The sequence below is a fragment of the Dermacentor albipictus genome, chromosome 2 (assembly GCF_038994185.2).
Source record: "Dermacentor albipictus isolate Rhodes 1998 colony chromosome 2, USDA_Dalb.pri_finalv2, whole genome shotgun sequence".
Lineage (NCBI taxonomy): Eukaryota > Metazoa > Arthropoda > Arachnida > Ixodida > Ixodidae > Dermacentor > Dermacentor albipictus.
In genome coordinates this window covers 151927889-151946149 of record NC_091822.1, presented here as the reverse complement: position 1 = coordinate 151946149, position 18261 = coordinate 151927889, and the positions used below count along the sequence as shown (strand labels likewise).

The window sequence follows — 18261 nt, the reverse complement described above, 5'->3', positions numbered from 1 at the left end:
TTCATATGGATTTGTATCTACTTTTTGTTGCCCCTTGTTTTATTTGCAGAATAAACATGTCACTAGATACACTTGCACTCATGAAAGTGCAATGTCTGCTGTGTCATGATTTGGTGTTTTATAAAACTATGCCGTGCATATACACACATGCACACATATGAATGTGTATACACATGTGTACACACACAAACACATATGCAATCACATAAACACACACAAATACAGTCGACTTCCATTAACTCTACGCTGACAGGACTGACAAAATTGGCTGAATTATCCAGAGGGTCGAATTAAACAACATGCTGAAAAAGTGCCAAAACATACCACGCTGAATCGTTTGCCAGTATTTGCCTGATTTTAACATGCCCTTGAATAAAACAGACGCCTGCTTTATATATGGGTCAAGTAGAAAACTAACATAGGAATGACTTAAAGCTCCTAACCAAAGTAGAAATCTAACGAACACCTGATTTTTTAGAATGGCAGCCAGTTTCCTAACTCAGCTTTGCTGCAATACAGCCATGATATGCAGTGAAGCATTTGCTGCAAATGCGGTTTTGCTTTTGTATTCAATTGCACTGTGCAGGCGATATTTAACCCCATTTTCTTGGGAAAGAAAGGCCGCCATATGGGCAGGCACATGCATGCTGACCGGTCAAGTTCAAATTCTCCAGCAAAGGCCAATTTTATAAATGAAGTAGCGAAAGAGTGGGCCCGTAGAAACCTATGGGCGCTGGCCGGAACCTTTGGTCGGTATCAAATTAATCATAGTCGAGTTAACAGAAGTCTACTGCACAAACACACAGAGCATACATAAACACAAAGATGCACACAAGTATGCACAGCACACACAGTACACCAAGACACCGTCCCTCACCTGGTGGAAGATCAGTGCTTGACTGATAGAGCCCCAGCGAACAGGTGGCGAACGAAGATGCAGCACAATGACCAGCACCAGGCAGATGATGATGGCAATGGCTGCGTACAGCGGGCTCACCACAAACATCATTGTGCCACAGCCCAACAGGCCCAGCAACGAGCTGTGCCACGAGAAGTACTTGAAGGATGGCCTGCACGACAGCACAATAAGGACAGGCCTGTTTTTAACACTTGGCCATGAGCTAGCAGATCATACCAAAACCTGTTAACTACAGAGGCAACTGCCAATACATGCTCAGCAGCAGTATGCCATTGATTCAGCATAGGTGGCCTTTGCCTGCCCATCCATCGCACCTCTCACTGTACAAACATCAGGGGCATATTCTCGTATCTCCGCTTTCAGGGATACTTTCATTTTCAGAAAATTTCGTATGACTAGAACCTACAGCACCTACAGGCAGCTGTGTTCTTGGCACTGTGTCAAGAATGCTGTTCTCTAACAGTGCCAGGAACATATTGACCTATAGACAATGAAATGCCCAGCGCTAGTCCTGCAATATCTCACGAAAGTGAAAGTATCCCCACAAGAATGATCATCCTAGCATAAACTCAACCATGAACAATTCTGAAACTACTCCAATGCACAGTTTCATTTCCAGGTTCATCTGCAAAAATAACAGTGGCTTAATTCAGACTTCAACTCATATACCCGAGACTACTCCAAGCTAAGAAACCGGCTATAAAGTGATTACCTGTCGCACTTTCATGTATTTACGAGCAACAGCTTTTCTGATCAGTTATTTCCTGTTTGCATTTCAATATATGGCGGTGGTACATGCATAGCCACTGTTCCAGTGATATTCATTTTACATTGGATTCAAATCACATACCGCATAGCTTGTATGGAAACATCACAGGCAATTCGTAGGATGTGCTGTTATTGGCAACAAATTAAATTGCACCCTCTACATTTTGCTCTTTAATGCATTCATTGGTTTTGTGCACTTCTGTAAAAAAAATTCCAGAAAATATAAAACAAGACATACACAGTGCATTTTATATCTAGCTGGAATGTTGAAAAGAGAAAAAGCTTTAAGATGGCATAACCTGCATGTGTAAGATTGGAACTTATACTAGAACTAAGCACACGTCTTATGAGGGTCAATCACTCAGACGACAGTCAGGTGCACCACAGTATGACATGAAAAAAAGCGGTTGACCAACCGAAAGTTGGGCGCCGATGCGAGGTCGAGAGCGAGGCAGGCCAAATTCGTTGACAGGTACGACAGCAAGAAGAAGACCGATGTCACCTGGGCTATGGTGTTGAGGCTGCCTATGAATAGAATCAGCTATGGAGAGAAACAACACAGCTCAGTCAGGGTGACAGCCTTGTTACACTACACCAGTGTGCAACAATATGTTTAGAATGATACAGCACTCTCGCTCTCCCTACTTGTGACTACCACAAAAGTAATACGGAGCTGATGTGCTTTTAAACAAATCCTGCAATAGTTAACTACAGCGTTTTGCTTAATTTCTACACATCCCATGTGAACATGCACAAACAGGCACTACAGAATCGCTATGCACAGGGAGAGGTTTTGAATGAAGACTTATAAAATCCAAGGACACAAGAAGTCACCTTCAGCTAAAGCTTTGGCACATTTCACTTTTCCAATAACTTTACTAGAAGCATGTCACCAATTATGGTGGTGACTGTGTGGTTGCTACAGGGGGCGATAGCCTGGCAGTCAGTGCTGTCCGTGTACTGTAGTTATGTGAGGAACTGGGAACCACCATGGTGATAAAAGTTTGCTCAATTCAAATCATGTTTGTTGTTGTTGGTGGTAGATGGCACCCAAGATGAACGCAGCGGAAACTAAACCTCTAGCTCCACAAAAAAACTCGGCTCATATGCTACTGTCAAATTTCTGGAGTACCTGTCATAAGAGAGTAATAAAACATGGATAAAATTTCTATGTGGCACCTGATTACAACATGCAAAGTAAGAACTGCACATTTTACTGTTATCTGACCACTATTCAGCAATTAGAGAGATGCACAGCAATGTACTCGCCTGCGTTTTTTTTTTTTCCCCTAAATGTGCTCACACAGGTGTGCCTAATTGATTCTAAAGGGCTCTGAAACATCCCTATGTTGTTTGTTGTTTCCCCTTTGACTTGGTCAGTGACATCAACATGCTACTTGATCAGAAAAATTTTCATTAACCTCTTGACTACAACTGCTCCCACTGTTCACAGACTGTCACATCTTATCATTTGAAACAGCCTTACCAAAGTTGTTTGCAACATGTCAACATCGACGTGCCGACCAAAAGAATGGCCCTGAAATGACCACTCAAGAGGACAAGCAACATTTCAAGTGAGGGAGCATGTCCGCACCCTGTTGTGTAATAGGAAACTTAGAACAACGTTATCTAATGAATTATCTTAATTTACATTGTTCAATAATCGTTTCAGGAGCCCTATGTAAAGATAAATATACACGTATTCAACCACCCCCATGAAAAAAGAGGACTTAAAATGTCATGACATTTTTACCCAGGTAGAGGTACACAACCATCGTATTTACTTGCATAAGCCACAAGATTTTTTTTAGAAGGGCGGAAGGCTGGAAGAGTTCGTATTCCATAATAACGAAATATAGTGCGACACACAAAGGACCAAGTTATTTTTTCCCCCTCAGAGATCTCGAATGCGTACAGTTCTTACACAAATACTCATGGTTACCTCCTGAAGCTGTCTAATGTACCAAAAGTGTCACAGAAAATATGTAACCTCTGATGAGTCAACTCAACAGGCAAATTTTCATTCAATAATCATCACTTTTGCTAATGCCATCACCACGAATAGCCTGCTCTAATGAACGCATTCATGCAAAGGCGCTTTGATCAAACATTTTTTCCAAATTTTTCTGACCTCAAAAGTGGGGTGTGCAGGCTTATCACAATCAACGACTGATAATTCAGACTCCACGGGGTAGATAATAAGTCCAAACTACTCAATGTCAGAAAGAAATGAGTGTATCCAAAAAAGATCATTTTATTTTTGCTTTAAGGCCCCTGTGCAAGGAATAAGTGGTTGATTCGTTGTTGCTTGCACTTTCGCTTATATGCAACCAAGTACTCCTGTATTTCTGCCAGTTTTGTGCTGTCGCTGTACACCAATGCAAGGACTGCAAAGGCTCGAGTCCGCATGTGAAGGCTCTGGAGCACATGGTACATCCTCATCACCCGAGTTAGAGTCACTGTTTGACGGTGCGAGAACTTGCTCAATTATATTTCGTCATAGTTCAGTTCAGCACACAACACCGCACTTTCGACGTCTGCAAAGTCTTAAAATGTAACGGCAGCAGAAATAAGCGCACTGAAGTGCAGCAGGTTATCAATGACGTCCGCATTTGAGCACATTGTGGTAGGCAGCAGGTTCAGGCTCTTCAGTTGTCGAGTCATTCATACTGCAACTCGAGACTCATTCAGGAACTGAGAGGGCACCGCTGGTGCCATTTGACGCAGTCTGTCGATAAGTTCACGAGAAAGACTTCTTGAAGCCAGCAGAGCACTGTCTGGGACGCAAGTTAAACAAAAAAGCACAGAGTAGGGGAACAATGTCTGAAAGGCAAACTCAACGAACAGAACAGCGAGAGCAGGCCATGTGCGGGGCTGCCGGAATAGGATGTGATGATCGCCATGTTGATGCAACCTATAATTCAGGCAAAGCCTCCAAGATTCGCATTTGCAGTTAAACCTCTGAGGCATAGTGCTGCAACCAAGGCAAGGCCACAGGCATTACCGTCAAACACGTAATCTCTGAGGCCATACTTGATGTATCGAGTCTCTGTGGCCATACTTGAGGTCTTGCCGAGGTTGCCAGAGGAGATAATGTCGGCAGAGTCGCCGTTAGCCACAGCCACAGACGAAGTCCGGATAATCGAATGTAGAGCTGGCAGCTGTCCGAAATATCAGTCGTCTTTACACATTAAGTCTATGGGGCCATTGGCGGTGCTGCAAAGCTGTCTGAATTACCGAGCATGCTCTGATTATCGGTGTCCGATTTATCGGTCAGCGACTGTACCACTAAGGCAGGCCGTACACAAGTAAGTACGGCAATCTCCAGTGATCTTGTATTAGAATGCTGCGAATACAGTCCTGCGCTCCACGTGAACAAAAATGAGGGAAGGAAGCTGACCTGCACAAGAAACCATGAAGTGAAGACTGCTGCCAACGGATTGCTCTTGTAAACAAGGATGCTGACTGGCCGCAGCACAAGACCTGCATTTAGAGACACACTGAGCATCTCAGAAACAGGAAAAAGTTAAATTAAAGAGATCACGCTTGTAGTCACGGTTAAGTACTTATTATGCACAGCTTATTGAAAACAGGATCCCACCAAGTGGGAAAAAGAAAGTTTGGCAGGACGTACCAAAAAGCTCGTCTTTGCTGAGCGCCTCAAGAACACGTGATGCACCAATGAGGTTGCTGAGGGATGCTGACAGGGTGGCAAAGAAGATGCCAATGGCCACAAAAGGTGGCCACAGGTCTATATACTGCATGTACAGCACATTGTTTTGCAGCAACAGCCTACACACAGGAAAAGGTTTTGTGAAAAAAAGAAAAAAGAGTCACAGTTAGTAACTGTTTTGCATACCTGCCAGCCTGTGAACTTTCAAAATTTCGTAAAGATTCTGTGACCGACACAACAAGGGGAGAAGGGAGGGGGGCGATACTATGAATGTTTTTAAAAGTTTGCCATGAGCATCCACCTTTTTCACGGGGTATGTACATAAAAGGGGGGAGGGGGGCGATACTATGAATTTTTTTAAAAGTTTGCCATGAGCATCCACCTTTTTCACGGGGTATGTACATACATACTCTACTAATAGCATTCCTTTTATAACAATATTTTTTAAATAGCCTATTAAAGCAGTTGCTCACGTAATCTATGGCCCGCTGGAATACATATGCAACAGCACATTATCCAGCGAAATTTTTCCTGAAAAAATGAATATAGCTCGTGTCGCTGTAATATCTGAGGGTGGGACACACAATGAACTGAACAGTTATAGACCGATTTCGGTATTGCTGGTATTTTCTAAAGTGGCTGAACGTATTATATATAAGCGTGAATTGTTTTTTGCTGGATAAAGGCATTATCTCAAATAAGCAATATGGTTTTCAGAAGAATAAATCAACCAAAATGACATTATTAAGAATCAGAGATACAATTACAAATAATATTGAAGAAAAATATTTTACCATTGGTATATTCCTAGAGTTTTGCAAGGCCTTTGATAGCACAAAACATAGCATACTACTAGAGAAACTCCAAGTATACGGCGTTCGAGGCATAGCATTAGAACTTATGCATAGCTACCTTGAATTTAGATTTCAGTATACTTCCTTGGAAGGGTACAGTTTTGAAAAGTGCATAATTAAATATGGGGTACCACAAAGCTCCATATTAGGGCCGTTATTATTTATTATTTATATGAATGACAAAACAAACGTTCCACTGACAGATGAAATCACATTGATGACATTAATGTCTTTTTTTCCGGAGTAGACTTTCACGAACTGGAAGTTACCGCAACAAATTGGTTACGAGAACTTAGCAAGTGGCTATATCTAAATAAACTTGACTTAAACACACACACAAAAAAAATAAGTTTACAGTTTTTTATTCCAAGAATAAGCAAATAGATTACAATGGAAAACTTTTTTTTATTGTGGATCGCAGCTTGATCATGTCTCAAGGCATTGGTTTCTATGTGTTACATTTCATAAAAACCTAAGCTGGACAGAGCACATAAATAAGGTACGCACTAAGGTTGCGCGATCTGTTGGCTTGCTACAATGGATCCGATGCTTTGTGCCTGTCAGGCTTCTCAGACGACTGTACTTTTTGTTTGTGCACTCGCTTCTTAGCGACTGCATATTAGTATGGGGAAATGGTAATCAAACAGATACAGTAAAATTGGCAGTACTGCAACGGCGAGCTGTTTAGTTGCTTAACTCCTCAAAACAATACACAGGATCTTCTATATTAGTGATGCGCTACAACATTCCTAATATTAGACACTATTACAAAACAATGACCTGCATATGACTACTTAAAGACGTCTCCAGCAACATTAAATAATTTTCAAATCGTTACCCGAGTACAGACACAGGATACAGCCTATGTTGCACTTCAATAGTAATGAAGAAACCAAGGGCAAAATATGGCACGCAAACTATCAAATATGAAACTATGTGTTTATGCAATACGTGCCCTAACATTTTTGACGAAGCTATAAATTGTAGAACAATTTACAAATTCAAACATGCAATGCAAAACATACTATTCTCTGATCACAACATGTTTAACAACTGTTAATGGAGTTTTAAGTTGTTCGATGTCAATCGTGATGTTATAAATTTTATATTCTAAATGTATAACTTATGTAACAGAATGTTTTTTTTTTTGGAGTGCTGTATTTATTTAATTTATTTATTTGCTATTTTGCAAACAGTTGATACACTGCAGTGTGCTTAAAATTTTGCTGTAAATAGTTTTAACATTTTCTGTCTTATTAGTTGTATTTGGTTTTATTAGTAGTAAACTGCTACTTCTGCTGCTCCAGCGAGGTAAAGGCATTAATTAGTCGGAAGGTCTATGCCTACCTTCCGCCTTACCTAGCGGGCAAACCTTGCATTTGTTTTGCCCCGCGCCCCCCATATTAAGAACTTGCACTAAACACGCAACACGCAAGCAGCATAAAATGTGTAACAGCACAGAGGGACAAGCAGAACATTTGTTTTAGATCACAGCGACATTTCAGAGACTTAGACTGTGCTGTTGCCGATGTTGTCTGCTTCAGAAGCATGTATCCATAAACTCACTTGAAGCTACTACCCCTCAGCTGCCCTTTTACCACCAGAAGAAGACTTCCAATGGTAGGGCCAGCAACCATCAAGCGAAACTTTTTCGCCAAAAGAATTCACTTTGTGTAAAACTTGACATTTGTAAAGTCGTAGGACGAGCCCAAATTTGTAAACATTATGAAAAATTTGGGTGAGGTAGCAGGTATGGTTATGGAACCAGTAACTGAAATATCACTGCACACAGTGAAAACCAATGAATTTAGTAAAGGGCTCCACCCACAAAACCACAATGCAGCTGCGCCTCCGTGCCTCCGCACTCCGAAACACAGTTCTTGACAGACGCCGACATTGAGATAATTTTGCCTCTGCCATGATGTCATGGAAATGAGTGAATGTAGCTTGTTGGCACATCTATACAAATTCTCTCATTTGGACAGCCGTGTTTGCCACTGCTTTCTCAGGTTGTCGCCGATTATACAGCTGAAATGAACCAGTTAACACGCGCTAAATAAGTTGCTGAGAATTGACTGCACCTGCATGCGGCTCCGTTTGCAGACCTTTAGCACACATTTAATGAAATTTCCTTCTCAAAAGACGAAGCAATGGAGTAAGGATTCAGGGATCACTCACTGACAGACTAAAGGAATTTAACATCCCAAGGCAGAACGGGGGCTACAAGGGACCCCATAGTGTGGGCCCGTAGACTAATTTTAACCATCGCAGTTCCTTAAATGCATCAAAATTATGATACTGTCACTTTCAATGTGGGCTGAAGCACGTGAGCTGTGACTGGAGTGCTCTCCTGGTAATGCTGGTGGCGCCGAAATGTGACGCTCTCGAGAAAAAAGTGGAGAGGGCTTTGCCATTCAAGCAATGCTCGTACTCCCCCTTTCAGTCATTTGCTTTCTTGACGGAGTGATAAGACAATAGGACCCCCAAGCAGCTATTGCTACATCATAAGAAATAAATAGAGAGAGAGAGATAGCAAAAAAACGAGAGTGTAATTACAAAGCAAAGGCTGCGGTGTGCCATGGCGAAGCACATTGTGCTAAGAGTTGAGGGCATTGCGCTGCTTGGGGGGGCAGTGTATTATTGGCCCGCAATGAAGCATAATTACATACTACAGCACAAACAGCAGAGATGAAGGGGAGACACAGAATGACAGGATTATGCACCGAACCTTCGCCTTCGCCCGTTTATGCTGCAGTAATTATCAGTCAACACTAACTGACCCAATTCACAGTTTTCCTCAATTAAAGCAGACGACGGAAAGCATGGGGGCATACGCAATGGTAAAACTCTCTCCACCATTTTTCTAGAGAGCGTCACATGTTAGAACCAGCAGTTCAAACCAGATATTACTCTGACCATGGCTCGCATGTTGCGGCTCATGCTGAAAGCAATAGTATGAGAGCATCTCTGCAATGCTCCCCCACCAAAACAGTGCCACTGTGGACAGATATCAAACACATAACATCGTGCTCAGAAGCCTCTGAGCTACCACAACTAAGAGGCCATGTCAGTGAAAGAGGAGCTTGAAAACAATAGGCATATTAAAGGCATCCAGAAAGGTCCCTATTGCTTCAGGTCCCTGCATCACAGAAACTACCCCAGCACTAGGGCACATCAAGCGAGAGGCAATACAGTATGCGGTCGTGATCAATGCAGTGAAGTGAACTTGCAACAGCGTTAGGGACGCCGACCAACCTGGAGCAAGTGCCGGCTGTCAGGAACATGAGGACAACGTATGTGACAAAGGTGAAGCCAACAGCAGACAGGGTGCCCCTGGGAATGGCCTTAGCTGGGTCCTTCAGCTCCCCTGCACAGCATGCCACCAGCCAACATCAACACAGAAACTGCTTCTCTACCTAACTCGTCAACTGTCAACCTTTTGTGTGTGCAAGTATGCTGACCATTACATGCAATGCACAATGTATAAGGATGAAGCGAACTTTCAAGTTTTTCAAGTATAACTTGTACAACATCTGAGATTAGTGTAAGGTACTTAGTGTAATGTATGAGCAAGAAGACATTAAAATTAAATATTAAATTCTGGGGCTTAACGTACCAAAACCACAATCAGATTGTGAGGCATGCATAAGTGAGGGACTCCGGATTAATTTTGACCGCCTGGAGTTTTTAACGTGCATCTAATGCACAGTACATGGATTTTTTTGCATTTAGCCCCCACCAAAATGCAGCTGCTGTGGCTAGGACTTTATACCGCAGTCTAGTGCTTAGTAGCACAACGCCATAGCCACTGGGCCACCATGGCGCGGTAGCAAGAAGAAAGAAGGTAGCCGAGGGCTTTAGTAACAACTACCCAAAGCCAACAGATATAGATAAAGAAAATCAAAGAAGAAATTATCCTTTCAAAAGTGCTTCTGTGCTTACATTTAAAGGGCCCCTGAAATGGTTCGGACAAATTTTGTAGATGTGTAGGGTACAGCTAACGTTCATCATTCGCACAACAATTAAGGGAGCTACGGATTACAAGTTACCTTCCTCCATAGTCATGCATTTTCTCCTCAACTCGTTAGCCAAGTGATCGGGGCTAAGCTCAGATCGGGGCTTTGAAGATCGGGGCTTTGAGTCATGATGACATATCATGTCATCTACTTCCAATTCTCTAGGAGCAAGCGCGCGAAGCCTCTCCAACCTCTCCACCAGCTGCTTGACAGTCAACCCCAAGTGAGAGCTATTGAAGCAGCGCGCATTGCGGGCATTCTGTTGCAGCGCCAAACATGTCTGGTATTCCGGTAACCACAGACGAGCTGGGCGCTTCGATGGATGGTTGGAGAAATAAACTGAAGCTGATGAAGGAACTTTAGCGTAGACGTACGTGAGCAGCCTGATCGGTCTGCATGGTCCAGCCACCTGTTTGCACAAAGCTTAACCAGCCAAACAAAGCGCTAATATTGCTCTAACCAAGTGTAAAACATTTTCAACATTTACAAAAACAATGTGTTAATGATTACACACCTGCAAGAATATTTATGCCAGCAGCAAAGAAGAACACACTTTGTTATTGCTACTGCGTTTGGTTGAGCTCTGTGCCACCAGGTGGCTGCACCGTGCAGACCATTCACGTTTGCGCAACAAAGGCAAATCATGGTGCTCGTGAAAACACTGATACCGACACTGACCCCAAAGCTCTCATCAAATGGACCATGTTGTAACACAAGCAGACAACGCTAGCCATGTGCCAGAAGTGCTTAAGCCTAGTGAGAAATTTCTCTTGTGCAATCTCTTTCTGTTACTTTCCTTCTATAGAAACAAATTAACTAACATTCCAACTATTGCCAACATTTGCTCACTATAATGTTGGAAAAATTATTGATGATGCACCCTGAGTAGCCAATCGGATAGCTCGCCCTACTAGCATCAATACGGCAATTTACATAATATGGCTAGGAGCGGAGGAGCGGCTGGAAATTCAGCCGAGTGGTGTGCTGCGATTGGCAGCGATGTACATTTTTAAAACCTTATAATAAATTACATGCTTTACGTGGAGCACTTATATACGTCAATTAATGATCAGAAGGACCTATTTAACAAATGAGTATATTTATACAAAATCGTCAAAATCATTTCAGGGTCCCTTTAAGTGCACAGTAACAAAGCCCAGGTGGTACAAAACTATTCTGGAGCAGCCCTCCACTACGTCGTCCCTTACAGACCACTGTGTTGTTTCGGGACATTTAACCACACAATCTTTTTTGGAAGACTAAATCCTCCTGTACTCTGGTTACATCTGACTGTAACCCAAAGTGACACACTTTGAGAGACTAAGGACAACTCAGGCCATGCCAGACATATAAATTACAGCTCTAATGCAACAATTATGCCACTGTTACTGAGAATTAAGGTTTCATAATTGAAAGAAATTACATAAAGTGTGACTCTGCTATATTGTGGATGTGGAACCAGCTCCCAGTGACACAGTATTTGGCAACCCTGATACAGTAAATCCTCTCTATGTAACAAAAACCTTTTACCTAAGCTATCGCAATGTTAAAAGTTTTTGGTGGTCCTGACTGCAAAGCATGCATTTAGACCACGTTACTGGAAGTGGAGTGGCACCAGACACCACTCATTTCATAGAGTGAAGCAGGAAATCTGCACAGGAACACTTGGTGCTGCATACATGCTGGTCGAGTTCATTGTTTGTATTAACCTTGAGAGGCAAAAAAGTGCTGCAAGAACCGATCTGGCCCATGACAACAGCTTCACGAGCCCGACTGCATTGTGCAATCATAACTGACAGACACAGCAGCTGCTCATGACTGTCTGTAGAAAGTTGTTGCTGTCATGTGCCCTCTACCGAGCACAGCATTGTTTCAGTATGCATTTTACAATTCCCACGCTGTTAGTGTTCACTTATGGTGTTAATGTAGTCATTTCAGGGCCTCTCCACTTTTAGTGCCATATAACACCTATATTGAACTTAATTTTCTGTCCCTGTGACTTTTGTTACGGTGAATGTTTACAGTGCGTCGTCCTAGCAATGGTCTTTGAAAAAGTAGTTAACCACTGCTGGTAAAAGTCAGTTAAGCTTAATTTGAAAGAAACTGCAGCCTGGTCACCTTTACCGGGTATTCCTGTGGGAATACTCTGACGCTGCTCTTCACAGCCTTCCACCAGCACTATTTGCTATGTGGTGCTCCCTCTGTGCTAACTCCCCCCCCCCCCCCCCCCCCTCGCTAACGACAGCAGAGGATGGTCTCCAAGACTGTCGTGCCAGCACAGGCTTCCTGCGCTGTGGTGACATGACGACTGCACAGGATCTGGAAGATGTGAATGCTCCCAGTGTTTGCAGCTCATCTAAATCGAGGAAAATATACACTCAACTTTATTTTCAGGTTCTTTTGGCCCTAATTTACATCCTTAGTGTCCTTTTAAAGAACCCAATAATCAAAATTATTCCAATGCTTCCTTTTAGCTTTTGGGTACAGAAGTCTGTCAATTGAATCTCTCCTTGGCAACTGCAAGTAGTGCTATCAACTAGATGCCTCCAATAGTCTGTGTGCATCAGGATGCGAGGCCATGTGATCACAGCTTTCTCAGCTACGTCAAAGACACCAACCAATAGAGACGGTTAGAACTTGTAATAAACACAAGCTGCTACTTTAATTGAAGACCCGCAAACATGAACAAGCATTTCCTTTATTGTTTTACTTGCGCACCGACGTTCAAGAACCAAAGTAAAACAAACAATATTTCTGTGGCAGGAATAGATTAGGCATAATTAAGAGTGAAAATGAAATTACAAAATTACAAGATGAGTTTCTCATCCTAAAACAATGCATGGGTTACTAAAAACGGCTTAGTAGGGGTATCTCAGTGGCGTAGCTAGAAACTTTTTCCAGGGGGAGGGACCCACTTGACCAAGGTCAGGAAGGGTCAAGGCAGGAAATAAAGGACTGGGCAGGCCGCACACTAACACACAGACTTCAGGAGTGGGGTGGGTGCCACCCCCTGACAATGGCACTGGGGGGTGTGGATTAATTTTGACTACCTGGGGATCTTTAATGCATGCCTGAGTCTAAGCCCAGGAGCATTTCTGCAGTCCTTCTCGAACAGTATGTAGCCACTGTGACTGAGAACTGAACTCGTGACATTGTGCTCTGTAGAAGATATCCATAGCCACCTGAGGAGGGTACAACTAACAGTGTAAGCGTACAGCCAAAAGGCACTACTCACAGAACAAGTGTTCATGCTTGATTGCCCCTGATTGTCACCTGCTAACGTTTCTTAAGAACACAATGTATAACAGAAATTGGCAAACAGAGGCCCTATAAGTGAAACTTACCAGACATGTTGGCGCCAGCCATGATGCCTGTGACACCGCTGAAGAGCACGCCAAACACAATGGGAAAGGTGGTCATGGTCTTTGTGGTGTAGTCGATGGTGTACGAAGCTGCAAAGACAGACGTGAATGATGACACTGTGCATGGATGCCCTCTTAAGCAAGCAGGTATGAAAGCAAAAGCATGTCTGCCAAGGTTCACAGTGCCAAACCGCCCTTCATAAATTCGCCATGACTACAAGCTGGCCAACATATTTTGCAGGGCCTTCAAGGCGTAGAAATTTAACTCACGGTTCCACGGTTTATTGCTAACGCCTTGATGAGCACATAACAATGGTTCTCAATGATAAATGCCTCAGGACCGCTTGTGCACAGGTCAAAACGATGCTAAAGCGGAGGTTAGCAACCAAATGTGAAATTTATTACAAATACAAACTAAAAATAAAAGATAATACAGTAACCTGGAGGGTGAATTAGATGTGTTCCAACAAAAAAAGAAAAATGGACAGCTCAACTGTGGAACATTCAACACAATTTGCATTGCTCAATTTTACTGCACGCACATACAGCTACATAATACTGCAATGCATTATTTCTCACCAATTGCTTTTCAAGTAGTAAACTGTCACGTGAAAGGAATAAGTAGACCTATGATTTAACACAGTGTAACAATTTTCTTATGTGTTCTGTGTAATTACAATGCGAGTCCTGAACCATGTCAATAAAGTTAGGCAGTTCTTAACACAGTTACTGGCCCTGCTCTTTTCAGTCATACAAGGGCATGTGGTATGCTGCATAAATAAATATGTAAACAAACCACCTAACTAATCAATTTAGATGGTGGAGATGAGAGCACAGTCACAGCTGCATGCAGTTTCTTCCACCAGACAAAGACATTGGAAGTACAGTGGAATCTCGATAAATGAAAATCGCTTAAACGAAACTGCCTCTTAAATGGAACACCATTCTCTTGGTTGCTTGGTTTTGTATTCATGCAACTGTATTCAGCTTTGTCTCTCAGTAAATGGAACTCCTGATAAACGGAACCAATTTCCTTGGTCCCTTGAGGTTCCATTTAAAAAGAATCCAGTGTATATCATAAAATGGAGAGGGCTATGCAAGCCATGGAAATCTGTTCAGATGCCACGAAGTTTCACGACACAAGAACTACTGCTAAAGACTGAGCATTTGTGCCCTTGGGACTTTCCACCTATACTTCACAAAAACAGGGAGCACGACTCACACCAGATGTTGTTAGTGAAGGTGACCCAGCTGAACCCAGTGTACGGGGCATGAGTGATGTTGAGTTCACGCATGTGCTGGTTCTCCTGGGGCAGCAGGACGTCGAAAGCGGGCTGCGCCAGGAAGCTCACCACCACCGACAGGGCCGACACGATGACCACGCCAAAGATGACCACCGTCGTCTTGGCAAACATGGTCGCGCCCACCAGGCACACAATGAGATTGACGAAGTTGACGCCCGTGCCGTACAGCAGGTTGTACCAGAAGCCCTCGGGCAGAAGGCGTGCCACCCCGCCTGAAAGCGAAAGCAAAGCACAATACTAGTGCTTTGAAGGCCCTTCAGGGTCCTTCCACTGTGTTCTGTGATTCTAATGCCACAGAGAGCACAAAAAACAAGGGGGCCCAAGGAGCTTGACTTTAATGCAATTAACACGTTTAGGATGCTTCAGGCAATTTCTAGTATTTTTTGTCCAAGGATAGCCATTCTCTTTTCCCGCCAACTCAGGCCACTGGGATGTGCCATTGGGTATGTATGTGCCGGTTTTCAATGAACCTCTTTGATGCCAAATTGGGTCGCTGGGTATGTGACACAGGGTATGTTCCATTCTACATAATAATCATCATAATAATCAAAGATAGATGCACCACCAATTTGTTTGTATCTTTTTAATTTTTTTAGCCAGATATACAAAGTAACAGACCATGAAGATAGATGGGGACCCAGGTGAAGTGTCCTCACCTGTAGCAAGTTATCTTATCGTCCTCGTTTATTTCCCTTTATGTCGTTATTTCTAAATTTTGATCGAGCATAACAATTGACTTACCCTATGATTACTCTGGCTTCATTATCTGCTTCTTCGTATGACACTACAGTACTCACTTAACATGCACAAACAGCACGAAACGGCCTCGAATGCTGTTCTTTGTTTACAGCACAGGCAAAGCAGATGGGAGTACAAAAAGAAGGCCCCACCCACATCTGCTAGTTCAAGTCACAAGGTGTATCATGCGTTCACGCATTCAAACACAAACATACGTTCAGAGGCAAAGATAACTGAATCTGGTGAGAAAACACTGAAAGAAATGGTGGAGGAGTAGGTGCACAATTAAAAAAAAGAAGACTTTGCACATTTTTGCGTCTTCACTGGTCCCACCTGAGGCCTCTGTTATACGGATCGTAGTGAAGTCATTTTCTTCTGCTCGTGTGTGAAGTTCCACACACTATAAGTTCATAAAAACAATGCTGCAATGACCAAGAAAATCTCAAACACCTTGTTGAGGTTGTGTTGCTTGGCTATTTGTTCTGTCAGTGTAGTGTTGCCTCTGTGGCAAGATGCACTGATGCTCCAGTTAACGTTTATCAGAACTGCACCATCATGATTTTGCCACAGAATTTGAGGATGTAATCCTCAGAGCTGGTGCTAAGTACGATATCTCTGATAAATGTATGTAACTTAGTGGTGCTCAGCTTCAATACTGCAAATATAACATCTGCCCCGAAATGAATAAATAAAGGGTTAACTAGAGGGGGTTCGTTAAGTAGCTAAGACTACACTACAATTCTTTATGCAAATAATGTCCACCTCCAAGTAATTCAGATGATGTGACAGCTTGCGATGTCTCCCAAGCGAAATTTTTAATGAGTCTGCTTCTATGAAAAATCCCCTGGTATAAACATCCATGGCTTATCACAGGTTTGTTGCCCCACCTGGTCCAAGCTAGATGTCAGGCTGCCCCAAATTTAACACCCACACCAAAATTAACACACCATGAGGTTGATTCAACTGGAAAGCTCGTTTAGTTTATGTGCAACAAAAGCAAAGCCAGCATTTTAAGCAAGCAAAAGACTTCCTTGAAGTTGTGACAGCTATGCCTCGTGATTCTCTTTTAAGAAACTACTATAGACAATCCTATGTTGATTAGGGTGCCATCTATAACTGTCACTTTATTAACAAAAATACATGTAATAGTGGAAGCTTCTTCAGGTGGCTAAACAACATTGAGTTGATTATTTATGTGTAAAATGTTCTTTAACTGGTGGAACACGCTGTATGTGTCTACAATGTGCAACTCCATGTTCACTGCACTTTTCTTTCTGTTATCTTGATTGCTTTATTCCTGTAATTAAAAATGCAGTTCAAGCAACTGATTAAACATATTATGGTTTTTCAGATTTTTCCGGCAGGTAAATCATGCATCCAAGTCAAAGACAGCCACTGCTTGTGTTCAAACAGATGCTTGCATGACAAGCTAACACATGCAAGTATTGCAGTTTCCCAGCAACCGTATGGGCATGCACAGCTGAAACAAATTGTAGAAGAAAAAGCACTATTACAGATTGAGAAAAATGCACAAAAGCACTTACCAGATGGGCCGAAGTTGTTGACCAAGCCCTCTACGCATCCTGTGATATACAGGGCACTGGAGAAGATGTTTGCAATGAAGAACAAGGTGCCAATGCTGCCACCAAATTCAGGTCCTAGGGCTCTGCTGATCATGACTGAGGCAACTGAGTCAAGAATTTTTCGTCCACCACAAACTGAAACACGTTACTCGAGACTCTCTAAAGGATGCAGTTTACAAGACTGTGATATCTGCTCTTGGTGCAGAGTTATGAACCTGTAAACTTTGAGAATCATTTCCTTTTACCAATTTTTGACAATTCTTTAAAACTTTTAGGCCCCAATCAAAATTTGGCTTCATGTTTTCAGTACAATTAGGCTTCCTCTATCAAATGCAAGAGATTCCATTGAAATTGGCTCAACAGTGTTCTAGTGAAAGCATTTCTGCCTTATGCATGTATTTGAACAAGAAAGTAGAACTTGGCCGCAAACTAAAGTCTTCTCTCAACTAAAAAAAGCCTACATGTAGTCAATAATTATACTAAAGAAGTTTGTAAGAGGTACTCAGACGTCTACCAGAAATCTATAAGAAGTGTATAATATATAGACTAAACAAGGGAAGAAAGTAAAAAAACTGCATCGCAGCATTCTTGTGCATATCATTGATCGGAAATTGCTGGCCAGTGCCACAGAAAAGATACAATGTGGGTCAGTGTATGTAGTGGTCAATCAGACCTATTTGCAAGCACAAAGTGGGACACAAGTTGTATCAGCACTGGCAGATTCCTAGGGCAGGCAAGCCCATTGTCCAGTTCGGAAAGGTTTCAGGAGACTAAAGAAAACTACCTGCCCTTGCTATCATCTTATCAACTCATGAAATACAACACGTCCCATTGAAAGCGTGCGCTTCCAGTATGGGGCAACTCAAAAGATAAGGCTCTATTCTGACCTGCAACCTTCATGAGTTATCGCTCCTGTGCTAGGCACCTTCTCACATAAATTTCAAAAGTAGCCTAGCAGTATTCATAAAGTACTGATAGGTGGATTACTCTAAATAGCAGTGTGAAAATCTAGACAGTGTCTTCGCCTTATACACAATTTTTTTT

General features: G+C 42.5%; 1 protein-coding gene across 2 annotated transcripts in view; it reads right to left on the bottom strand.

Annotated features, from left to right (window-relative positions):
• LOC135899856 (solute carrier family 12 member 9) overlaps positions 1-18261 on the bottom strand; it is a 39551-nt gene that overhangs the window by 14686 nt on the left and 6604 nt on the right. For both annotated transcript variants that reach the window (XM_065429246.1, XM_065429248.2), the window contains exons 3-10: positions 17179-17313; positions 14815-15108; positions 13575-13682; positions 9470-9581; positions 5322-5479; positions 5088-5170; positions 2104-2228; positions 878-1070 (exon numbers count right to left, since the gene is read on the bottom strand). In XM_065429246.1, coding sequence (XP_065285318.1) covers positions 878-1070; positions 2104-2228; positions 5088-5170; positions 5322-5479; positions 9470-9581; positions 13575-13682; positions 14815-15108; positions 17179-17313 — 1208 coding nt within the window. The remainder of the gene's footprint in view (positions 1-877; positions 1071-2103; positions 2229-5087; positions 5171-5321; positions 5480-9469; positions 9582-13574; positions 13683-14814; positions 15109-17178; positions 17314-18261) is intronic.